General features: G+C 49.1%; 1 protein-coding gene across 2 annotated transcripts in view; it reads left to right on the top strand.

Annotated features, from left to right (window-relative positions):
- The window catches only part of OVOL2 (ovo like zinc finger 2), a 28,534-nt gene extending 8,288 nt beyond the window's left edge, over nucleotides 1-20,246 (top strand). For both annotated transcript variants that reach the window (XM_081256227.1, XM_081256226.1), the window contains 2 exons: nucleotides 5,307-5,499; nucleotides 19,688-20,246. In XM_081256227.1, the coding sequence (XP_081112353.1) occupies nucleotides 5,385-5,499; nucleotides 19,688-20,001 (429 nt within the window). In that variant the 5' untranslated portion in view covers nucleotides 5,307-5,384 and the 3' untranslated portion in view covers nucleotides 20,002-20,246. The remainder of the gene's footprint in view (nucleotides 1-5,306; nucleotides 5,500-19,687) is intronic.
- Nucleotides 20,247-20,515: the final 269 nt, after the last annotated feature.

The raw sequence follows: 20,515 nt of genomic DNA, 5'->3' as shown, positions 1-20,515 counted from the left end.
TAACAAGTAGTTGGTTAACCCTATTTTGGACTTTTAGGAAGTAGAGTGGTAGGTGTAAGCCTGTGTAAACATAATAAAGATGACCCAGTGAGCAGACAGGTGACCCGAGGAGAGCTTGCCAGTCCTCCGGCACATGGGGCATCATTTCAGGAATCAGGGGTGTCTTCTGTATCAGGCTGCCCATCCTGGGAGAGAACACTCAGAAATGTGGCAGCTCTGGTGTTCTAGAGAGAATGTGATACATCTATCACCGTTCCAGTGTTCTATTGCTGCTTCACAAACAACCCCAAATTTAGCAGCTTATAATACTTTATTATGATGTCTTCTAGTTCTGCGGATTGACTGGGCTCAGCTGGGTAGGTCTTGCCTGGGGTTTCTCTTGTGGATGCAGTCAGATGACAGTGGGGTTGGAGTCTCCTGGGGGCTTGACTGGGCTGAACATCCAGGAGGGCTCACTCATGTGACTGGCAGTTGGTACTCTTGTCCTTTTCTAGCTACTTTATTCTATGGTTATACCATCTTTTTTTTAACAAGTCCCTATTGATGGGCATATAGGTAGTTTCCAGCTTTTTGCTATCACAGACCAAATTTCAAGGCACATGTGAAGTACACTCTGTGGGATAAATTTCATGTTTAGGAATTTATCCTCCAAATATTTTTCTGAGGAATTCTTAGGAATTTCTCCTTTTTTTAAAAAAAATTGATGTATAGTTGATTTACAATATTGTGTTAGTTTCAGGTGTACAGCAAAGTGATTCAGTTATACATATGTCTATATACATACATGTATATATGTGTATATATATTTTCAGATTCTTTTCCATTATAGGTTACTACAAGATATTGAATATAATTCCCTGTGCTATACAGTAAATCTTTGTTGTTTATTTTATATATAGTGGTATCTATTAATCCCATACTCCTAATTTATCCCTCCCCCCATTCTTTCCCCTTTGGTAGCTATGTTTGTTCTCTTTGTCTGTGAGTCTGTTTCTGCTTTGTAAATAAGTTCATTTGTATTATTTTTTAGATTCAACATATAAGTGATATATATAGTATTTGTCTTCCCTGTCTGACTTACTTCAGTTAGTATGATCATTTCTGGGTCCATCCATGTTGCTGCAAATGGCATGATTTCATTATTTTTTATGGCTGAATAATAAGGACTCTCACCTTTCTAACGAAGGAATTTTTCCTTCCTCTGAAAAGTGAACAAGTCTGGCAGAAGCTGGCTTCATCAGCCATGATCTTTTTGCTGTTTAATTAACCCTCCATCTTCTTTTGAAAAGGCTGTCTTCAGACGTTCTGGATATAATTCATAAATGTCTGGAGTCTGGATTGGTCAGAAATACATTTATAGTTGGCAAACAACCCTTCATGGGCTGGAGGGTGCACCTTATGGGAATTCTCTACATGAGCATTTTGTGTTGACTCAGTTTTCCATGTTGTAAAAAGTGGAGAAATGGAAACACTGCCTTTGCTGAGACAATTGGAGATCTTTTATTTTTGCTCTGAGAAAACTAGAGGGAAGTTCCCCAGAAAATGGGGTGCCCTCCCTCTCCAGTCCCCACGCCTCATTCCTTTTTTCTCCCCTGTGTTAAAAAGCTTTCTGTATCTCTCTCAGTCAGATGATCCACTGACCCTGAACTCCCTTAAATGATCACTGATCTCCATCCCCTCTGCCCTCAACATTTTTATTCTTTTCAAACCAAATAATGCCAGTGATTTGAGATTTCCATCCTGGACTGTAATAGGAGGTACTCATGTTACATGCAGAGCATTTTAAAAATAGGAGTTTACCAAAAGGATTAAAGTAAACAAGGGTTCAGGTTGGAACCATAGTTGGCGAGTCCTCGGGCACATGGTGCAAGGCTTTCAGAAGACAGTTCTAGCTTTCTTCACGCTTTTCATCAGAATTACCAGGTTCATGTGCCTCTGTTCTATTTTATTAGCCGCACTACCTCTCAAATGACCTTCATCCTGTGTAGACTTGGCCTTCAGAAGCTCACGGTATTTTGTTTGCCAAGACCTGGGCCATGTTTAGTCTTTTCACATCCCTTCAAGGGAGGCAGTGACTAGAATGGGGACTGCGGATTAGCAGGAGACCATGACCTGTCCTGTGATAGGAGAGCCTTGGGCACAGCTGGGTCTCCCTCAGGCCCTGCCAGGCCCCACCCCTTTGGGGGGCAGGGGTGGGGTATGAGGCAGGAGGGTCATCAGACTCAAGCCCTGCGGTTGTCCTCCTGTATCTTCCAATATGCCCACCCTCCCCCCGCCCTCTGACAGTCATTGGGGGCCCTGCCCTTCTCTGTTCCCTCAGCTCTGTTCATCAGCTACCCTCCAGGGCTCAGGCTGGCCAGGCTGGACCACACACAGTCCCCCTCTTCCCAGCGCCCTCTCTGGGATATCCCTTGCCCTTCCCCCATCTTCTTCTTCATCGTGGCCTGGCTGAGGAGCTCACCTCTCCGGGTACACTTTCCCGTGCACCCACTGTCTGGGCTAGGCTCCCCTCCCAGCCGCCCCTTGCACCTGGGGCTTCCTAGATGGCAGTGGCCTGTTGCCCGGTCTGCTCTCCGACTAGACTGGCAGCTTCTTGGGGACAAGCCATCCTGGTGCTCTGAGCACAGGCCCTGTCTCGGATCAGGCACACATCAGGGTCGGCTGAGACTAAGATGGAGCAGTGAGAATGAACTGGTGGAGGGGGCTGCCTGGAAAGCCCTGTTCTGGGGTCTTTGCCTCCTGCCACCTGTGAGCCATTGCCCACCAACACTTTCTGCCTGTGCACGGCCCTTATCTGCGCTTGGGGCATGGGGGGGTGGGGCCAGGAGACTGCGAGGATGCTTGCTGGCTTCCACAAGGCGTTTAGTTGAGGATACGTTCGTGCCTGATGGAAGCCTCTGGAATGAGTTGGAATAAAGTCCTGAACCATGTGAGGGCCATTCCCTCACATCTCAAGTGTGGTCCATGGACTGCACGGTGGCATCTCCTGGGAGCTGTCTAGAAATGCAGCATCCAGACTCCACAAGACCTCCTGAATCAGAACCCGCACTTTTATTTTTTTGAATTTTTAAAATTTATTTATTTTTGAATTTTATTTTATTTATTTTTATACAGCAGTTCCTTATTAGTCATCCATTTTATACACATCAGTGTATACATGTCAATCCCAATCGCCCAATTCATCACACCCCCACCCCCACCCCCGCCACTTTCTCCCCTTGGTGTCCATACGTTTGTTCTCTACATCTGTGTCTCTATTTCTGCCCTGCAAACCGGTTCATCTGTACCATTTTTCTAGGTTCCACATATATGTGTTAATATACGATATTTGTTTTTCTCTTTCTGACTGACTTCACTCTATATGACAGTCTCTAGATCCATCCACGTCTCTACAAATGACCCAATTTCGTTCCTTTTTATGGCTGTGTAATATTCCACTGTATATATGTACCACATCTTCTTTATCCATTTGTCTGTCGATGGGCATTTAGGTTGCTTCCATGACCTGGCTATTGTAAACAGTGCTGCAATGGACATTGGGGTGCATGTGTCTTTTTGAATTATGGTTTTATCTGGGTGTATGCCCAGTAGTGGGATTGCTGGGTGGTATGGTAGTTCTATTTTTAGTTTTTTAAGGAACCTCCATACTGTTCTCCATAGTGGCTATATCAATTTACATTCCCACCAACAGTGCAAGAGAGAACCTGCATTTTAACAAGACCCCCAGAGGATTTGTGTGTGCACTGAGGTTTGAGAGGCACTGGTGTTAGGGGTACAGGGACCAGTTTGGGCAGGGGCTGCAGTGGCTGGAGAAGCTCATCAGGGAGGGAACAGGTGAGCTGAGGCTTGGCAGAAGGCAGTATCCTGGTGGATGAAAGGAGGGTGTTTGAGACCAGGAAGGTGTTAAGCCAGGAAAAGACCAACTCTTCTTGCTAATAATGTTTGTCTGAAAATTAAGTCTTTTAGGTCCTTTTATGAATAGAATTTTGGCAGAACGGTTGGATCCATCTTCTAAAGGATCTGATAACTAGGAAAACTTTAATGAATATATCAGATCTGGTGTTATTCGTCACACAGTTAGAGATTCTGTTTTCTTCCTTTGAGGCAGCAAACACGGTTGAGAGAATGAACCAGGCAGTCCAGGACCTGGGATTTGGTTATAGTTTTTCTGATAACGAAGTTGTGGGATCCTGACCAAGTCACTTCCCAAGATGACCATCTTATTTGTTCATGATTCTGGGTCAGAAACTGGGGCACGGCTGGGCTAGGCAGTTTTCCTCTGGGCCGCGTTTGTTCACTCAGCTGGTGGCAGCCCTGGCTGGGCTGGAAGGTCCAGTGAGTCTTTATTCATACCTGGCACCTCATTGCTCCTCTGCATGGCTGCTTGGGCTTCCCCACAGTATGGTGGGCTCAGGCTTCCTCATGGCTGCTGGCTTCCAAGAGGGAGGATGCAGAAAAGCTGCACCGTTTCTTAAGATCTGGAACTGACACAGGCCCTGCCCAGATCCAGGGGGAGAGGAGACAGTCTCTTGGTGGATGCTGGCCGGGAGGAAGGAATTGACTGTGGCTGTCTTTGGGGGCTCCGTGATGTTATCAGACCTAGACTCCTCTTTCCTTTCTGCTCTTCCATCCTCAGCACTGGCTTCTGCCTTGGGTCTGAGGTGGCTGTTGGAGCTCTCCCGAGCAGGAAGGAGTAAATCAGGGGAGAGGGCACCATCCTTCCCCTTAGAGAGTGTATCTCACCAGCCAGGTGGTCCCACCCACAGGACTTGCTGTGAGGCTGGGAAATGTAGGCGTGTAGCTGGGGGCGGGGTGCCCAGCTGGTAATCAGAGGTCTGTCCCGAGGACCAAGGGGAGCATGGGGAGCTGCTCCAAGGGGAGCATGGGGTGCATGTGTCTTTTTGAATTATGGTTTTCTCTGGGTATATGCCCAGTAGTGGGATTGCTGGATGGTATGGTAGTTCTATTTTTAGTTTTTTAAGGAACCTCCATACTGTTCTCCATAGTGACTGTATCAGTTTACATTCATTCATACCAGTGCCTCTCAAACCTCAGTGCACACACGAATCCTCTGGGGGTCTTATTAAAATGCAGGTTCTCTCTTGCACTGTTGGTGGGAATGTAAATTCATACAGCTACTATGGAGAACAAGGCGGGGAGCTGCCTTGTTCCAACTTCCCCAAAACCAAAACCTGCTGGGAGTTTTTACGGGGGGCGGTGAGGGAGCCCGAGTCAGATCCAGCCAAGACGCACCCGGCGGTGGACGCGCTGCCCTGCGCGGGTCCTCACCCCTCTCTCTATCCCAGTTCACCACAGGCACCTGCGGCGGCGACGCGGCGATTCACACCTGCGACCTGTGCGGCAAGGCCTTCCGCCTGCAGCGCATGCTCAACCGGCACCTCAAGTGCCACAGCCAGGTGAAGAGGCACCTGTGCAGCTTCTGCGGCAAGGGCTTCAACGACACCTTCGACCTCAAGAGGCACGTGCGCACGCACACAGGTGAGGGAGGGGCGCGGCCAAGAGCCCCTGGTCTTTCCCCCGCAAGGAACCCAGAGCTATGTTTCTGGAAGAATCGCGGGGCGGGGTGTTTGGGGCCGGGCCGCCCGGCTTTGCCACCTGCCATAGGTGTCCCCTGGGGCCCGCGCGCCGCTCTCAGCCTGTTCTCGCCTCGGTGAGATGGGCGGCGCATCACTGGCCGGAAGTGTCCTGGGAGCTGTGATGCCCACTCGGTGCAGCCCTCGGGCCGGGCTGAGGGTTGGAACGTGGTCCCCGTGGTCCCTCTGCTGGTATTTTGTGCTCCTTTCTCGGGAAGTGAGTCTGTCTCAAAATAGCATCACGTTGCTTCCTCCTGAGAGCTCAGAAAGAGAACAGCAGCTGACTTAGCGCTGCCCGAGCCTCCTGCGGGGGCGGGTGGGCAAGTGTCACCCCCACCCTGAGCTTTGCTCAGCGCGGGTCTGGGTCCTCACCAGCTCCCTTCCACAGACAGCCCTGGGGTGCCGGTTGGCCGCCCTCCCGCCCCCCTGGCTGTTCGTAGCCTCGGTAGTTTTGTCTAGGAGACACCTGGCCTCCAGGCTGCTCCTTGAGGGCCACACCTGTGCCAGAGCGATCCCTGGAGGAGAATTCTAAGATGCCATTTCCTTGCTAAAAAAACCTTCTCCAGGGCTTCCCTGGTGGCGCAGTGGTTGAGGGTCCGCCTGCAGATGCAGGGGACACGGGTTCCTGCCCCGGTCTGGGAGGATCCCACATGCCGCGGAGCAGCTGGGCCCGTGAGCCATGGCCGCTGAGCCTGCGCGTCTGGAGCCTGTGCTCCGCAACGGGAGAGGCCACGACAGTGAGAGGCCCTCGTACCGCAAAAAAACAAAAACAAAAACAAAAAAACCTTCTCCAGCTCTGGGCAGGACAGAATCCAAACTCCCCGTCTTGATGGGCTCCATGTAAAGCCCCTCACAGTCTGGGTCCCATCTTCAAATCCCCATCCTGTCCCAGCCCCTCCCACCCCATCCCACTCCATCTTTTCATCCCACCCATTTCATCTCATCTAAATCCATCCCATCCTAACCATTCAGTCTTGTCCGGTGCCACGCACTCACCCTACAACCTCATAGAATTTACTAATTATAGGCCCGCTGATCCCGTCAAGCCCTTTCAGGGTTTAGGGTTTCCCTCAGCCTTTTGGGGGTGGGGTGGGAAAATGTCCACTCCTCTCTCCCAGGGGGCCTCTCAGGTCCCCAGCCGCCACACAGGGCCCTTCTCAGATCCTCTATATTCAGATTTCCTTTAAGCCCTTATCACACTTTTTTGTTCTTAGAGTACTGGCCATGAGCTTCCTCCCTGGCCTCAGAAGGGTGTCCTCCACCCTAGAGAGTGGACTGGCATACTAAAAGGTTTTTCTTTTTCCTTTAAAAAAAACTTTTCTAAAGTGAAATTTTCATTTAAATGTAACATACATCCAGAAAAGCACACAAATCATAAGTGCATAGTTTGAGAATGTAGGAATTTTTACAAAGCGAACACAAGCATATAACTGGCTGGAGTATTTCCAGCCCCCATAAGACACTGCCCCCTCCCTCCTGCCCCCTCTGGTCACTGTCACCTTCCCTCCAAGAGGCACCAGTACCCTGACTTCAGTAAAAGTTTGACCAGGCTGACACCTGGGTTGGGGCAAGGAGAATGCTTAGGGAGATTGATGGTCCTGATGCTTAGGGTGATGGTGGTCCTGTGTGATTAGGGAGGGTCCTATAGAGGGTGAAGGGTCCTGTAGGTGGTGGAGGGTCCTGTGGGTAGTAGAGGATCCTGTGAAGGGTGGGGGTCTTATGGGTGACGGGGGGACCCCTGGTTATCAATGGACCCATTAAGTGGCTGCAAAGCTGGGCCTGTAGGCAACTGACCCAAGGAGATGGAGGAAATTGGGGACCACTCATGCCGTCATTTGTCGTTGGTTGTCCTGTAGAATTTCTCAGCTTTTCCTCTCTATCTGAGGATGTCCTTGAGGGCATGGCCTATTTCTTCTGCAACTCCTCACCTGGTGGGCTCTGTGGTCACTCCCCCACAGAGTGAAGGGGGCTTGGGGAGCATTGTGAGCTGTTGGTACCTTCAGTTGGAGTAAACATGGAGCTGCCTCATCTGTGACTGAGTTAATTCTCCATTAGTAGAAATATTAGGGACTGACTGCTCTCAGGGAAGAGTTTGTAAGCGTTTGCACTGAGTTGGCCACACACTGGTTAAGAACTCTGGATCTGAGCTAGCTGATTCTGCAACCTTGTCGAAATTACTTATCTTTTTGCCTTAGTGTGTCCATCTCTAAAATGGGCATGGTTTTATTACCTATCACCTAAGTGATGGCTGCGAGGTTTCAGGGCAATAATGGCATATAAAGTGCTTCACAAATTGTAAGCACTTAGTAAATATGAGTGGTGGTAAATGTTGAAATAGTTGGCAGTTTTCCTGGGGCCCTGTGGTGTGACAGGCTTGAAGACTCACCTCTGTGCTTGTGGAAAGCTCAGCCAACATAGGGAGAAAGAACCCAAACCCCTGACTGTGACCCAAGGAAAACAGCAGGTGCGCCAGACAGAAGAAAAAGTGGCGAATGCTGGTGGGGAGGCCTGGAAGGTGCATTGTTGCTGGCAGGGGCACCAGGGAGGCTTCTCAGAGGAGGTGTCCTTTTGGTTGAGCCTTGAAGAGTGAGCAAGATTTTCACAGTTGGAAGGGGAGAGAAGGGCATTGCAGATGGGGAATGTCTTAGTTTGGGTTCCCCCAGAAACAGACCCTGACACGAGGATTTGGGTGAAGCCGTTTATTTGGGAGATGGTCCCGGGGGCACAGTGAGGGGATGAGGAGAGGAGACAGAGGGAAGGAGACTCAGTGAGAGCTAGTTACTTACTGAGTGGGTTACCACTGGGAGCAACTGGGGCTCAAGCCCCCTGGGGGTCCTCTGAATGCACACAATGCACCCCAGAATTGCTCCAGGGGCAGGAAGTGGGGTATTTATCCATCAACTCCCATCCTTCCTTGTTTGGGGGTCCATCCTGGGACACTCTGCTCCTAGGCAGTTCCTCCCTGGAGCCCCTTGCAGACCTCACGTTTCCCGGGAGCATCATCGGGCAGGAGCGGCAGGAAGCCACTGGCCTCCTGGGACTGTCCGAGCCGGCCTGGTGGGAGGCTGAGGGGTTTGGTGGGGGGGTAGCAGTGTCTGCCAGGGAGAACAAGGCTTAGCGGCCCGGGGGCTCGGGGTGGGGGCGTTGGCAGAGACGGGAGAGCCTGCGGAGGCCCGCACAGCTTCCTCAGGTGGTAGCGAGCTCAGAATGGTGGCTTTTCTGCAGGCCAGGCCCCTCAGCTTTATCCTGTTGTGTCCAACAGCCCTGAGGAGCCCTGAGCCCTTGTTACCCGCAGTTCACAGCTGAGGAGCTGGGGACTGCTGGTCTTCCTGAGTCCAGGTCCCCCGCTTTCCACAGGCCCCTTCTCTGTGCCCGCCCCTCAGTACTGTGCTCACTCAGTGTCCTTCCCGAGGCTGGGCCTTACCAGCCGCCCCGGTTCAGTGTCTAGAAGCCAGCTTGCTCTGCAAGAGGCGAGATAGAGAGGAACTCGGGCCTGGCACAAACCGCACCCTCCAGCCTAGGCTTTATAGTGGGTTGCTGAGGAGCCTGACCATGTGTTCAGTGGTGCCAGCATGTCCTCTGGGCACAGAGTGAGCAGAAAGGGGGTGGCCTGCCCCCTGCCCCCCCCCCAGGGCCCTGGGCTCCTTCATCTCCCGCTCCTCAAAGATGAGACTTCTAGTGACTCCTAAAGGAGGGGCTGAAAATCACCGGGTTGCTGAATAAAAATGTCTTTCACCTGATGCTTCCCCAAAGGGCATCGTGCACTTTATCCCACGAGGGGCGAGGCTGGCACTCAGGAGGCATTTAGGACTGGAACCCCGCAGCCTCTCTGCACACGGGGAGCTCTGGGTCCGCGGAAGGTGGCTGGTCCGATTGAGATGTGTGGTTACGTGTAAAACAGGCACTAGATTTCAAAGGCTTAATGCAAAATAAGAACGTAATATATATCAATTTTTAATGTTGATTTCATGTTGAAGTGGTAATATTTTGAATATATTGGGTTCAACAAAAGGTATCCTTAAAATAATTTCACCGGTTTCTTTCTGCTTATTTTAATGAGGCTACTGGACATTTTAAAATTACAAAATGGCTTGCATTTTACTCTCTGTTGGATAGCTCTAAGGTCATTGAATCTACAGTTAATGATTTAAAATTTTTTTTATTATAATTTTGACTCTTCATGTGACCAACAAATAGCATTATGGAAATGTCTTGAACCTATTTTCCCTCTGGTTCATTTTATTTATTTAATTGGCCGTGCCTCGAGGCACGCGGGATCTTAGTTCCCCGACTAGGGATCGAACCCGTGCCCCCTGCAGTGGAAGCACGGAGCCCTAACCATTGGACAGTCAGGGAATTCCCTGTTTCGTTTTTGTTTTGTTTTGTTTTTTTGGAGTATAATTGCTTTACAGTGTTGTGTTAGTTTCTGCTGTACAATGAAGTGAATCAGCTCTATGAATACCTCCCTCTTGGACCTCCCTCCCACAACCCCCAACCCACCCATCTAGGTCATCACAGAGCACCGAGCTGAGCTCCCTGTGCTATACAGCAGGTTCCCACTGGCTATCTATTTTACGCGTTGGTAGTGTATATAAGTCAATTCTAATCTCCCAACTGTAGAGATGTGGATGGACCTAGCGTCTGTCATACAGAGTGAAGTGAGCTGGAAAGAGAGAAACAAATATCGTATATTAATGCGGATATGTGGAATCTGGAAAAATGGTACAGATGAACCTATTTGCAGGGCAGGAATAGAGATGCAGACGTAGAGAACGGAGATGTGGACACGGGAGGAAGGGGAGGGTGGGACGAATTCCCTGGTTTATTTTCTGATGGAGATGTGCCTCCAGGTAATAATGACCAGGAAGAGGAGTCAAGGCCTTGCTGACAAACTAGCTGGTGGCAAACGCGAAAAAGGGGCCCCAGCTCTGGGGATGCCCCTCTGCGGGAGCTGGAGGGACAGGCCTGGCCTCCTGGCGCCAGAGGCCTGCCCTGCAAGCTCTGAGCTCTGTGCAAAAGGGATAATCAGTAAAAAGAGCAAAACTCTGGGCTCCTCAGACCTTTCTGTAGTTCATGTGTATGTACCACCTCACTGGCTCCAAAAGATCTCACCAGGATTCTGGGAATTCGGTTTTGCCTTTGATGGAGACGTGAATGTTGGATTTTGGCTCTTGACAATTACAAGTAAATGTTGTGTTTGGACCAGAAGCAAAGATGTGGACAGTGTTCTCACAACTACAGTAGGCAGATGAGTGAAGGTTATGGTTGCTCCCAGTCCGGTTGGGCCAGACCATGACTAATTTGAAGACTTACCTGTGATCCCAGGACCCTTGTTTTGAAAACTGCAGCGACAGTGTTGATGAGGTGGGCAAAGACAGTGGGACCAGGGATCGGGATTAATCCCCTCCCCCACGTCTCCTCCTGCGAGAGCGGGGCCTCTAAGGAAAGACTCAGAACACGAGGAAACTTCTTGGAAAAGGTCCAGGGAAACCGGAGCCTGGAAATGTCTTACCTTAATATCCAAGCAGATGAAAGAAAAGATTAAGACTTCTTTTTTGGATATGACTTCACCAAGGAAAGAGTAGATCACAGGTGTGTGTGTGTGTGTGTGTGAGTGAGTGTGTGTGTGTGTGTGTGTGTGTGTGTGTGTGTGATGGGGGAGGGGGAGCAGCCAAACGACATCTGAGTCCAGATTGGAAGAGAGAAACTGGAACAGAAGAAACTCGGTTAACATTTTGTGAAAATACGTCTGCAGACGAGTGGCTGTTTTCAATCCAAATTGACTTAGGTTGGGTTCCCTAGAAGCAGATTCTGAGATGGCGATTCTTATAAACCGATTTATTGAGGGAGAGCTTTTGGGAGAAACCTGTGAGGGAGGGGAGAGCAGGACAGGGTAGCAGGGATGTGGCCCCAGCTTGATCCCACCAGGGCTCTGGCGTGTGACTGGCACTACAGGCCTGTCCTGTTCCCGGGCAAGTGGGGGACATTTCTGTGCCCATGTGAGTCAGAGGCTGCCTTTCCCCTGGGTGGGCAGGTCACTTGCCCAGTGCCCGTTCCTTGGAGAAGGGGACATCCAGGAACTGTTAGCTGCCAACATAGATGACAGATGGGGAGTGAAGTACTGGCCCAGAAAAGGGGGTCCTGATGGAGGACCAAGAGGGTCCACTGCACACATAATAGAGGGAATTGCTCTATTTAAGTGGAGTTGACAGGGTCACTGAGGCCAATGTGTGAAATTATGGCTGTTGACCCACCTCAGGACAAGATAGAGATGGCGGGGGGTGGTGGGAGGGATGAGCTTTCAAGACAGGATTGTATATTCAGTTCGTAGCCCGTGAAAAATGTCATGGGCCTGGTTTTACAGAATATTCTTCTGGATTTGTTCAAGTGTTTTAGGTTGAGCCAGCTGGCCATCCAGGGAAGGAGAGAGTTTGCTGGGGGCAGGGTGTGGGTGGGGGAAATCTGTCATTTAGAGTCAAACAACCAGCAGGTGCCAAACTTAGCACTGAGTGTCTCCCCCCTCGCTGCCCAGGGACCCCAGCGCCAGTGACACCTGGGGGCGTGTTGAACGTTTACTGAGGTGTCAGGTGTGGTCTGGGCGTTGTTCGCCACTGTGATCAGGTGTGCCAGGCTCATCAGACAAGTACAGCTTGCATTGAATGCATTTTATTTTTCTCGTATGTAAAGTGACTACTTATTTTGTAAAAGACTTCAGTCAATATACAGACTATAGAGGAGAAAGCCTGCGCTGCTGTAACCAGTCGAAAAGGGCACACACATGTGCGGGGTCCCCTGCTCGGTTTGTGAGGGCTCCAGAGGGGCATAACCCGGGTTGGTGATAACTTTACGACCCTGACTAGAGTAAAGGAGTTGGTTCGAGGTGCGCCTGCCATTCCTAGGGAAACTTCTGAGTTCCACAGAGGGAGGCTGAGGAATTCAGATATGAGGTCTGGGCAGTGGGGAGGGGGCTCTGGCTGGAGCGCAGGGTCTGCCCTGCCCCCCCTTGGTGCAGCCCTCGGGCCTTATCTTCCATCTGGGCCACATTGAGAAGGAGGAGAAGGCAAACAAATCCCATCTTGATTGAAGAAGAGGAAACAATGGTGTCTGTTTGGAGCCTACGGGGAAGGGTTGATTGGACCGGGAAAAATGCAGGCTGGGAGAAGTTTGGAGCAGGGCGGGTGGGAGAAAAGAATAGAGTTACCTCCACCCCGAGGGAGCTGAATGCTGCCTTGTAGGGTGGCCTCCTTCACTCACCAAACTCTCCCCTCTTTTATTTTGACTGACTTTTTAGCTACAAAAAATAATATTGAAAGGGAAGAATGAAAGTAAGAAAAAAAAAAGCCTCCTCTCCTCACCAAGCCCTAGTTCCACTCCTGAAAGCAAGCCACCATTTAATTTTTTTTTCCCCAGAAGTTTTTAACACACATTGCTTTTTTCATGCACTGTCTATCCTGGAGATTGTTTCCCATCTGCAGAGGTAGACATACTTTACTCTTTTGAGTAGTTGTCAGAGCGTTTCTTAGTATGAAATTATGACGTAATTTCAAATATGGAGGCACTGCCATTTTTTTCTCTTGCCCCAAATGATGACACTTATTTACACTTACAGGGTCGGTTTTTCTTTCCTCCCTCTCTCCCTCCCTTCTTCCTTCCTTCCTTCCTCTCTTTCTCTGTCTCTCTCTTATAATTTTAGACAGCACTACCACAGATATTCTTGTAAATCCTTTGCCTACTTGTGTGAGTCTTTCTGTAGATAATTTCCCCGAAGTGGGCCAAAGGGTAGCCGCATTATGATGTTTATGGAGTGGTCACATTGCCTCCTGAAGAGTTTGCCCTAAATGTCCAGTCCCACAAGGAGGCCTGCAGCGAGCTCCTTGCTGAAGTCCATGTTTGGATAAAGTTCAGTAAAGGAGACTTAGCTACAGCAAGCAGAGAGCGCCAATGACAAAGACTTTTCTTTGGGGATGAGTGACATGAAGCTTGATTTGGTAGTAGGAATAGAACATTTGAAAAGAAGAGACCCTTTGTGATAACCCAACACACAGTATTTTCTGCTCGAGGTGATACAGACCCGCAGCACAATATCTGGAGGGTGGACGGGGAAGGAAGTCTGTTCCCCCAACACCCCACCAGCAGCCTAGGAATGACATTTTAAAAAATGAGCCTTTAAAAAAATTATTTATTTTTTTAAATTGAAGTATAGTTGATTTACAATGTTGTGTTAGTTTCTGGCATACAGCAAAGTGATTCAGTTATACATATGTGTATATATATTCTTTTCCGTACTCTTTTCCATTATGATTTATTACAGGAAAAAATTATCCTTTTTTATTGTGAAATAGATAATGAACAAAAAGGTGTACATATAGATACAGTTTAAAGACAGATACTAAATATTCACATACCCAGCAGCCAGCTTCTGAACAGAGCGTATTTGCGTTCTGTTGACCTGGATTGTAAGCTGTTGAAGCTGCATCCCGTTGAACATTCAGTGTGTGCTGCATCCTTTGCTTATGAGATCTCGGTTAATCCTCAGAGAAGCCTTACAAGGGGTATCAATTATTATCCCCATTTTACAGGTGAGGAAACTGAGGTGTGGACTCAGTTAATGCGTGGCTGATGGGTGCTGCCTGGGTTTCCAGTGGCCTTGGACTCTGTTACTGTGTAGGTGTCAGTAGGTTAATGATGCCTGCTGTGGGGATGGTTCCCTGATCCCACTCCAGGCTCAGACAAGATTGGCCTTTGCTCGAGAGCACCCACGTCCAGGACAGGCGAGGCCCTATGTCAGGGAGGCCTTGGTATCTGTCCCCCTCATCTGGGGCTCCTCCCTGGCCCCCTTCATCCCCTGCCCCCCGAGTTTGGGGGAGAGGAGGACTCCAGGAGGGAGGGACTTCTTCCCCAGCCCAGAAAGAGTCACCAAGAGGCGGCTGCTGGGTGACCATGTCTGCCTGCACCAGTGAGCGAGGGATGAATGTGGTGTTTGCAGAGCGGGGTGGGGAGGGCAGGTTTGCGAAAGTCAGAATTAACTGCCATAACTAGAGGTGTGGGGACCTCCTGTCTACCCCGCTCCACCTCCGCAGTCATCCTCATCCTAGCTGTCATCTGCACGACGCAGGGCTCTGAAATCCTCTAGCCCTGGCTATCCAGGCTCTGCTGGATGCTGTGCCCGTAGGATTCTGCTGAGCTGCAGAATGAAGAGAGGGAGACGTGACCGTGCGAGTGGACTTGGCCTTGGCCCGATGCCCTCTGCAAGGGGCAGGGCTCAGGCAAAGCCATGCAGCCCCGTCCGCATCACCTTCTCAGGTCACCGTTGGGAGTGGGGACCCCCAGGAGTAGGATTGGAAGCGTCCACTTCCAGAATCCAGGTTAAAGCCTGGTGTCAGTGTGCTGGTTTCCCCACCGATTGAGTTTGGACATTTTAAAATAGTCGAGGGCTGTTTCCAGTCACCCTTGAAAGGAGCAGCTGGCCTCTGGGTGAATTTCTGTCTTGATGAGCTTTGGGTCTAAAGTCAGGTTGCTGCTTGATCAGCCAGAGGTGGTGGGAACCAGCTGCCGTGTGGGCGCAGAGGCCTGGTTAACACAAAGCCCCTTGTGGCCCAGACATGGAACCTACGTGGTGTATTCCTTTGGAGAGGCCTCACAGCCCCTACGTTTGTAGAAAACTAGCCCCAAGATGTGACCTCTCTTTTTCCTGGACCAGTAGGATTCACTCATTCATTCAAAAATTATTTACTGAGCACCTATTAGGAATTCTCTGCTGTTCCAGTGGTTAAGGCTCCACGCTTCTACTGCTGAGCGCCCAGGTTCGATCCCTGGTCAGAGAACTAAGATCCCACAAGCCACGTGGTGCGGCCAAAACCAAAATAATAAAATAAAAAATAAAAATGATTTTACTGAGCACCTATTAGGTGCCAAGTGCTGAGGATTATAAAGGAGTTTGTTTTAGCAGTTTTTCTGAAACGTGGAATGTAATACAGGCCTGTTTTCTGCTTGGGTGGGCTGGAGGAACACCCCACAATGCACGGCATTGAGCTAACACAATTCTTTTCACATGCACGTTAGAGGAAAGGATGGGAGCTTCTGGATGTGGACGGGAAGAAAAGTGGAAGAGACTCGATTTGTTCAGGTGGTTGAACGAGGGTGGGGGGAGTATTTTTTTCCATTTTGACTTCCTTTGTCCTCTGTGTACTTAAAAAAATTCATGAACAGACATAGCTCTCCCGGCCCCCCTCCACACGCCACCAGTGAGGAACTGGGGACATTTAACCTTGAAGAGAGGACTTGGGGGGGCCTGGCTGCCTCAAGACACCCCAAGTGCCGTCCTAAGGCTTCACCACGCGTTGCTTCAGACCTGTGACTCCAGCATAAGCAGCCTCAGCAGCACCTGGGAACCTGTGAGAAATGCAGATTCTCATCCCCACCCCAGAACCAGATCCGCCAGCAGGGGGGCCCGGAATCTGTGTTTTGACAAGCCCTCTAGGTGGTTCTGTTTCGGGCTCAAATTTGAGAACCACTGCTTTCACTTGGATCAGGACATCTGGGGTGGGGCCTGAGGCTCTGCACTTCCAACGAGCTCCTAGGTGATATGATGTGAGGTGGACTACACCTTAGTACCAGGTCGTATAAGGCAGCATCATGTGATGGAAGGGTGTGGGCTGGAGCAGGGCTTCCTCAGTCTCTACAGTTTTTAAAAGATGGGATTTGGGTGCAGCTGTACAACAAAACGCCACGGTGCTCTTAAAAAGGAATGAAACCGGGCTTCCCTGGTGGCGCAGTGGTTGAGAGTCCGCCTGCCGATGCAGGGGACACGGGTTCGTTCCCCGGTCTGGGAAGATCCCACATGCCGCGAAGCGGCTGGGCCCGTGAGCCATGGCCGCTGGGCCTGCGCGTCCGGAGCCTGTGCTCCGCAACGGGAGAGGCCACAGCAGTGAGAGGCCCGCGTACCGCAAAAAAAAAAAAAAAAAAAAAAGGAATGAAACCAAGTTGTAAGCACCAATATGGGAAAATCTCCAGGAATATGTATTTATTTCTTGAAGTATAGTTGACTTACATTGTTGTGTTAATTTCTGTTGTACAGCAAAGTGATTCAGTTATATGTGTGTGCATATATATATATATATATATATATATATATATATATATATATATACACACACACACATTCTTTTTTTTGATATTCTTTTCCATTATGGTTTATCATAGGATATTGAATATAGTTCTCTGTGCTATATAGTAGGGCCTTGTTGTTTACCCATCCTATATATGCTAGCTTACATCTGCTGACCCCAACCTCCCACTCCATTCCTCCCCCAACACCCTCCCCCTTGGCAACCACCAGTCTGTTCTCTATGTCTGTGATTCTGTTTCTGTTTCATGGATAGGTTCATTTGTGTCATATTTTAGATTCCACATATAAGTGATATCATATGATATTTGTTTCTCTGTCTGGCTTATTCACCTAGTATGATAATTTCTATGTCCATCCATATTGCTTCAAATGGCATCATTTCATTCTTTTTTATGCCTGAGTGATATTCCATTGTATATATGCACCACATCTTCTTTACCCATTCATCAGTCGATGGACACTTAGGCTGCTTCCATGTCTTGGCTATTGTGAATAATGCTACTATGAACATAGAGGTACATGTATCTTTTTTAATTATAGTTTTGTCTGGATATATGCCCAGGAGTGGGATTGCTGGATCACATGGTAATTCTATTTTTAGTTTCCTGAGGAACCTCCATACTGTTCTCCACAGTGGCTGCACCAACTTACATTCCCACCAACAGTGTAGGAGGTTTCTGTTTTCTCCACACCCTCTCTGGCATTTATTGTTTGTAGACTTTTAAATGATGGCCATTCTGATCAGTGTGATATGGTGCACCAGGAACATTGTTAAGCGAGAAAAGTAGATTTTGAAAATATCTTTTGATAATAGCTTGCTTCCGTTAAAGCCAGGATAGTAAAATCATGATAAAACCCATTATTGCATAAATAGACTATTTAAGCATTTTAGAATGTGAATTTTAATACACCTATTTTTCAGTTTTTCACTATTCTTTCAGCAACTCGAACATTCTTGGGGAAAAAAATAACCATTAAAAAAACAAATAAAAACATCTACGTGGGGATGCACATTTTCCCTTTCACCTCAAGCTCCAACATGACTCCATGCAGCCCTGGTGGATCCTGTCCTTACTTAAATTTTTGATAACTTGTTCATCATGGATTTTTTTGCATGTATTTTGATTTTGAAAATATTTATCTTGATTGATGTTTTCACATACTCTTAAATTCTGAGCCTAAAGCTTTGGGGATTCCTGCGGGCAGTGGTCCTCCTGGCCTCTGGGCTCTGAGATGCTCTGAGAGCTGGCAGCCCACTCTGCTCCATGGACCCCGAGCACAACATTCACCCTCTCTGGGCTTCCGTGCTCATGGGACACTGTATGCTTCCTTGAATCCCCCCCACTTTAGAGCCTGAGATATACCTACTGAGGTCTCCTTACCTAAGTCCCCGTCTCACCCTGTCGGATGCCCACGGTGGGCATGGGCATGACTGTGGTTTGATTGGCTGAGCTCCCTGCTCATATGGTACATGTGGCCTCTCCGTCTGGAAGGAAGGCCCCACTAATAGTAGCTCACTTTTAAAGCCAGCAGGAGATCTAGGTTGGAAATGGTTTCCTAACTGTAGCCGACGCCATCAGTGTCCTCTGGCCCCTGCCATTTCTGGGCACACCCGTCCATGTCGTGGCTGCCCACACCTGCAGCCCAGCCTGAGGATGTCCTTGCTGGAGGCCACTCTACCCCAAGGCAGGCTGTACATGCCGGGGAGAGAGAACCTGTCCCACCAGGGTGCTCTCCACGGTGCTGCCGGAGCAGGCGGACAAAGACTCCAGCTCCCGAGGGCCAGGGTAACTCGGAGGTGTGTGTTCTTCTCTGTCCCCCACCTAGCCTGGCCATTTGGACTCTGGTTGCCCACAGTGGTGACTGGCTGGATGACCCCTCTCCCCCTTGTCATCATCTTCCCTCCCCTGCAGGTGGGGAGTCACCTCCCACTTTTCATGGGGTCACTCCTCCTCAGGGCACCTTCCAAATAACTCCTTTTCCAGTGAAACCCAAACTAAAATTAAAACAAGGTTTACTCTGCCCACTTTGAAACCCAAACCTTAAGGCAGGCAAGTGGTGGTGTTTTGCTGTATGCATCCGTTTTTATTATGTTTGCTCTGTGGACAATTTTATCTCCTGCCTTAATCATTTTCCTCATGTTCCTCATCCTTGGTCATGATTTTTTTTTTTTTTTTTCCCTCTCTCAGCCCCTGGCAACTATTTTTCTATTGTTCCTGGGAGTTTAACTTTTCTGTATCTAAGTGACACCACGCACTGTTCGTCTTTTTCTGCCTGGCTTATCTCACTGAACATAATGCCCTCAATGTCCATCCATGTTGTTGCAAATGGTAGGATTTCCTCTTTCTCCTGGCTGAATAATAATCCATTGTAGATATATACCACACCTCTTTTATCCATTCATTTGTTGGTGGACACTTCAGTTGTTTCCATGTCTTGGCTATTGTGAATAGTGCTACAGTGGACATGGCTGTGGAGGTATCTCTCTGAGATCCTGTTTTTATTTCCTTTGGATAAATACAGTGGGATTGCGTGATCATATAGAAAGGTCTGTCTTTAAGTTTTCGAGGAACCTCCATACTGTTTGCCACAGTGGCTGAACCAATTTACATTCCCACCAATAGTGCACAAGGGTCCCCTTTTCTCCACATCCTCACCAGCATTTGTTACCTTTTGTCTATTTGATAATGGCCATTCTGACAGGTGTGAGGTGATCTCTCCTCTCTACGTGGTTGTGATTTGCATTTTTCTGATGATTGGTGATGGTGAACATCTTCTCATGTGTCTGTTGGCCCTTTGTACGTCTTTGGAAAAATGCCTGTTCAGTTCCTCTGCCCGTTTTTGAATCGTGTTGTTGGTTTTTTTGCCGTTGGGTGATGCAGGATGACTTTTAATGGCTTCATAGGTGGGAGGCTCTGGCTGGGCTGTGACCGACCAGTGCTGTGTCTGCCCCTCACCCTTGCAGGCATTCGCCCCTACAAATGTGACGTCTGCCACAAAGCCTTCACCCAGCGCTGCTCCTTGGAATCCCACCTGAAGAAGATCCATGGGGTGCAGCAGCAGTATGCCTACAAGCAGCGCCGGGACAAGCTGTACGTCTGTGAAGACTGTGGCTACACGGGCCCCACCCAGGAGGACCTGTACCTGCATGTGAATGGTGCCCACCCGGGCAGCGCGTTCCTCAAAAAGACATCCAAGAAACTGGCAGCCCTCTTGCAAAACAAGCTGACGTCCACGCTCCAGGGCAATGCCAACCTGAGCGAGGAGGAGGAGAAGTAGGAGAGGGTGTGGATGCCAATGCTGCCACGTGTCCACAGATTCCCGGTCTTGAGGGCCCCCTGACCCACGGGCTCTTTCTAAGTCCAAGTGTTCCGTCCATCTCTCTGTCCTCTGGGGGCCTCGATGGGGGCTCCGTTCCAAGGCTGTCAGTGATAACAGTGGCTTCAGGGCCCCCGTAACCTGTATCCTCAGGAACACTGTCACATGAATGAAAGCTTGTGGATGGCTATGATCACCGTCTGGGGTTTGGGTTTTTTTTTTTGTTTTTTTTTTTTTTTTAGGATTTTCACACATGGAGGCAGGGGTGTTCTTAAGAGAGACACCCCTTGGAGAGATTGATATGGTGCCTTGAAATAAAAGTACTTCCACTTGAAATGCTACTCCAGCAGGGAAAATGAATCCTATTATTCTGAAAGAGTTAGCAGGAATTATTTTAATAAAGGAATCATCCTGGTGAAATTTTCCTGATCAGAATGAAACAGGAGAGCATTGACCTGTAGCTCCCTGTCCAGGG

This window comes from Mesoplodon bidens, assembly GCF_964165515.1.
Source record: "Mesoplodon bidens genome assembly, chromosome: 15".
NCBI lineage: Eukaryota > Metazoa > Chordata > Mammalia > Artiodactyla > Ziphiidae > Mesoplodon > Mesoplodon bidens.
This window is presented reverse-complemented; position numbering and strand designations above follow the sequence as displayed.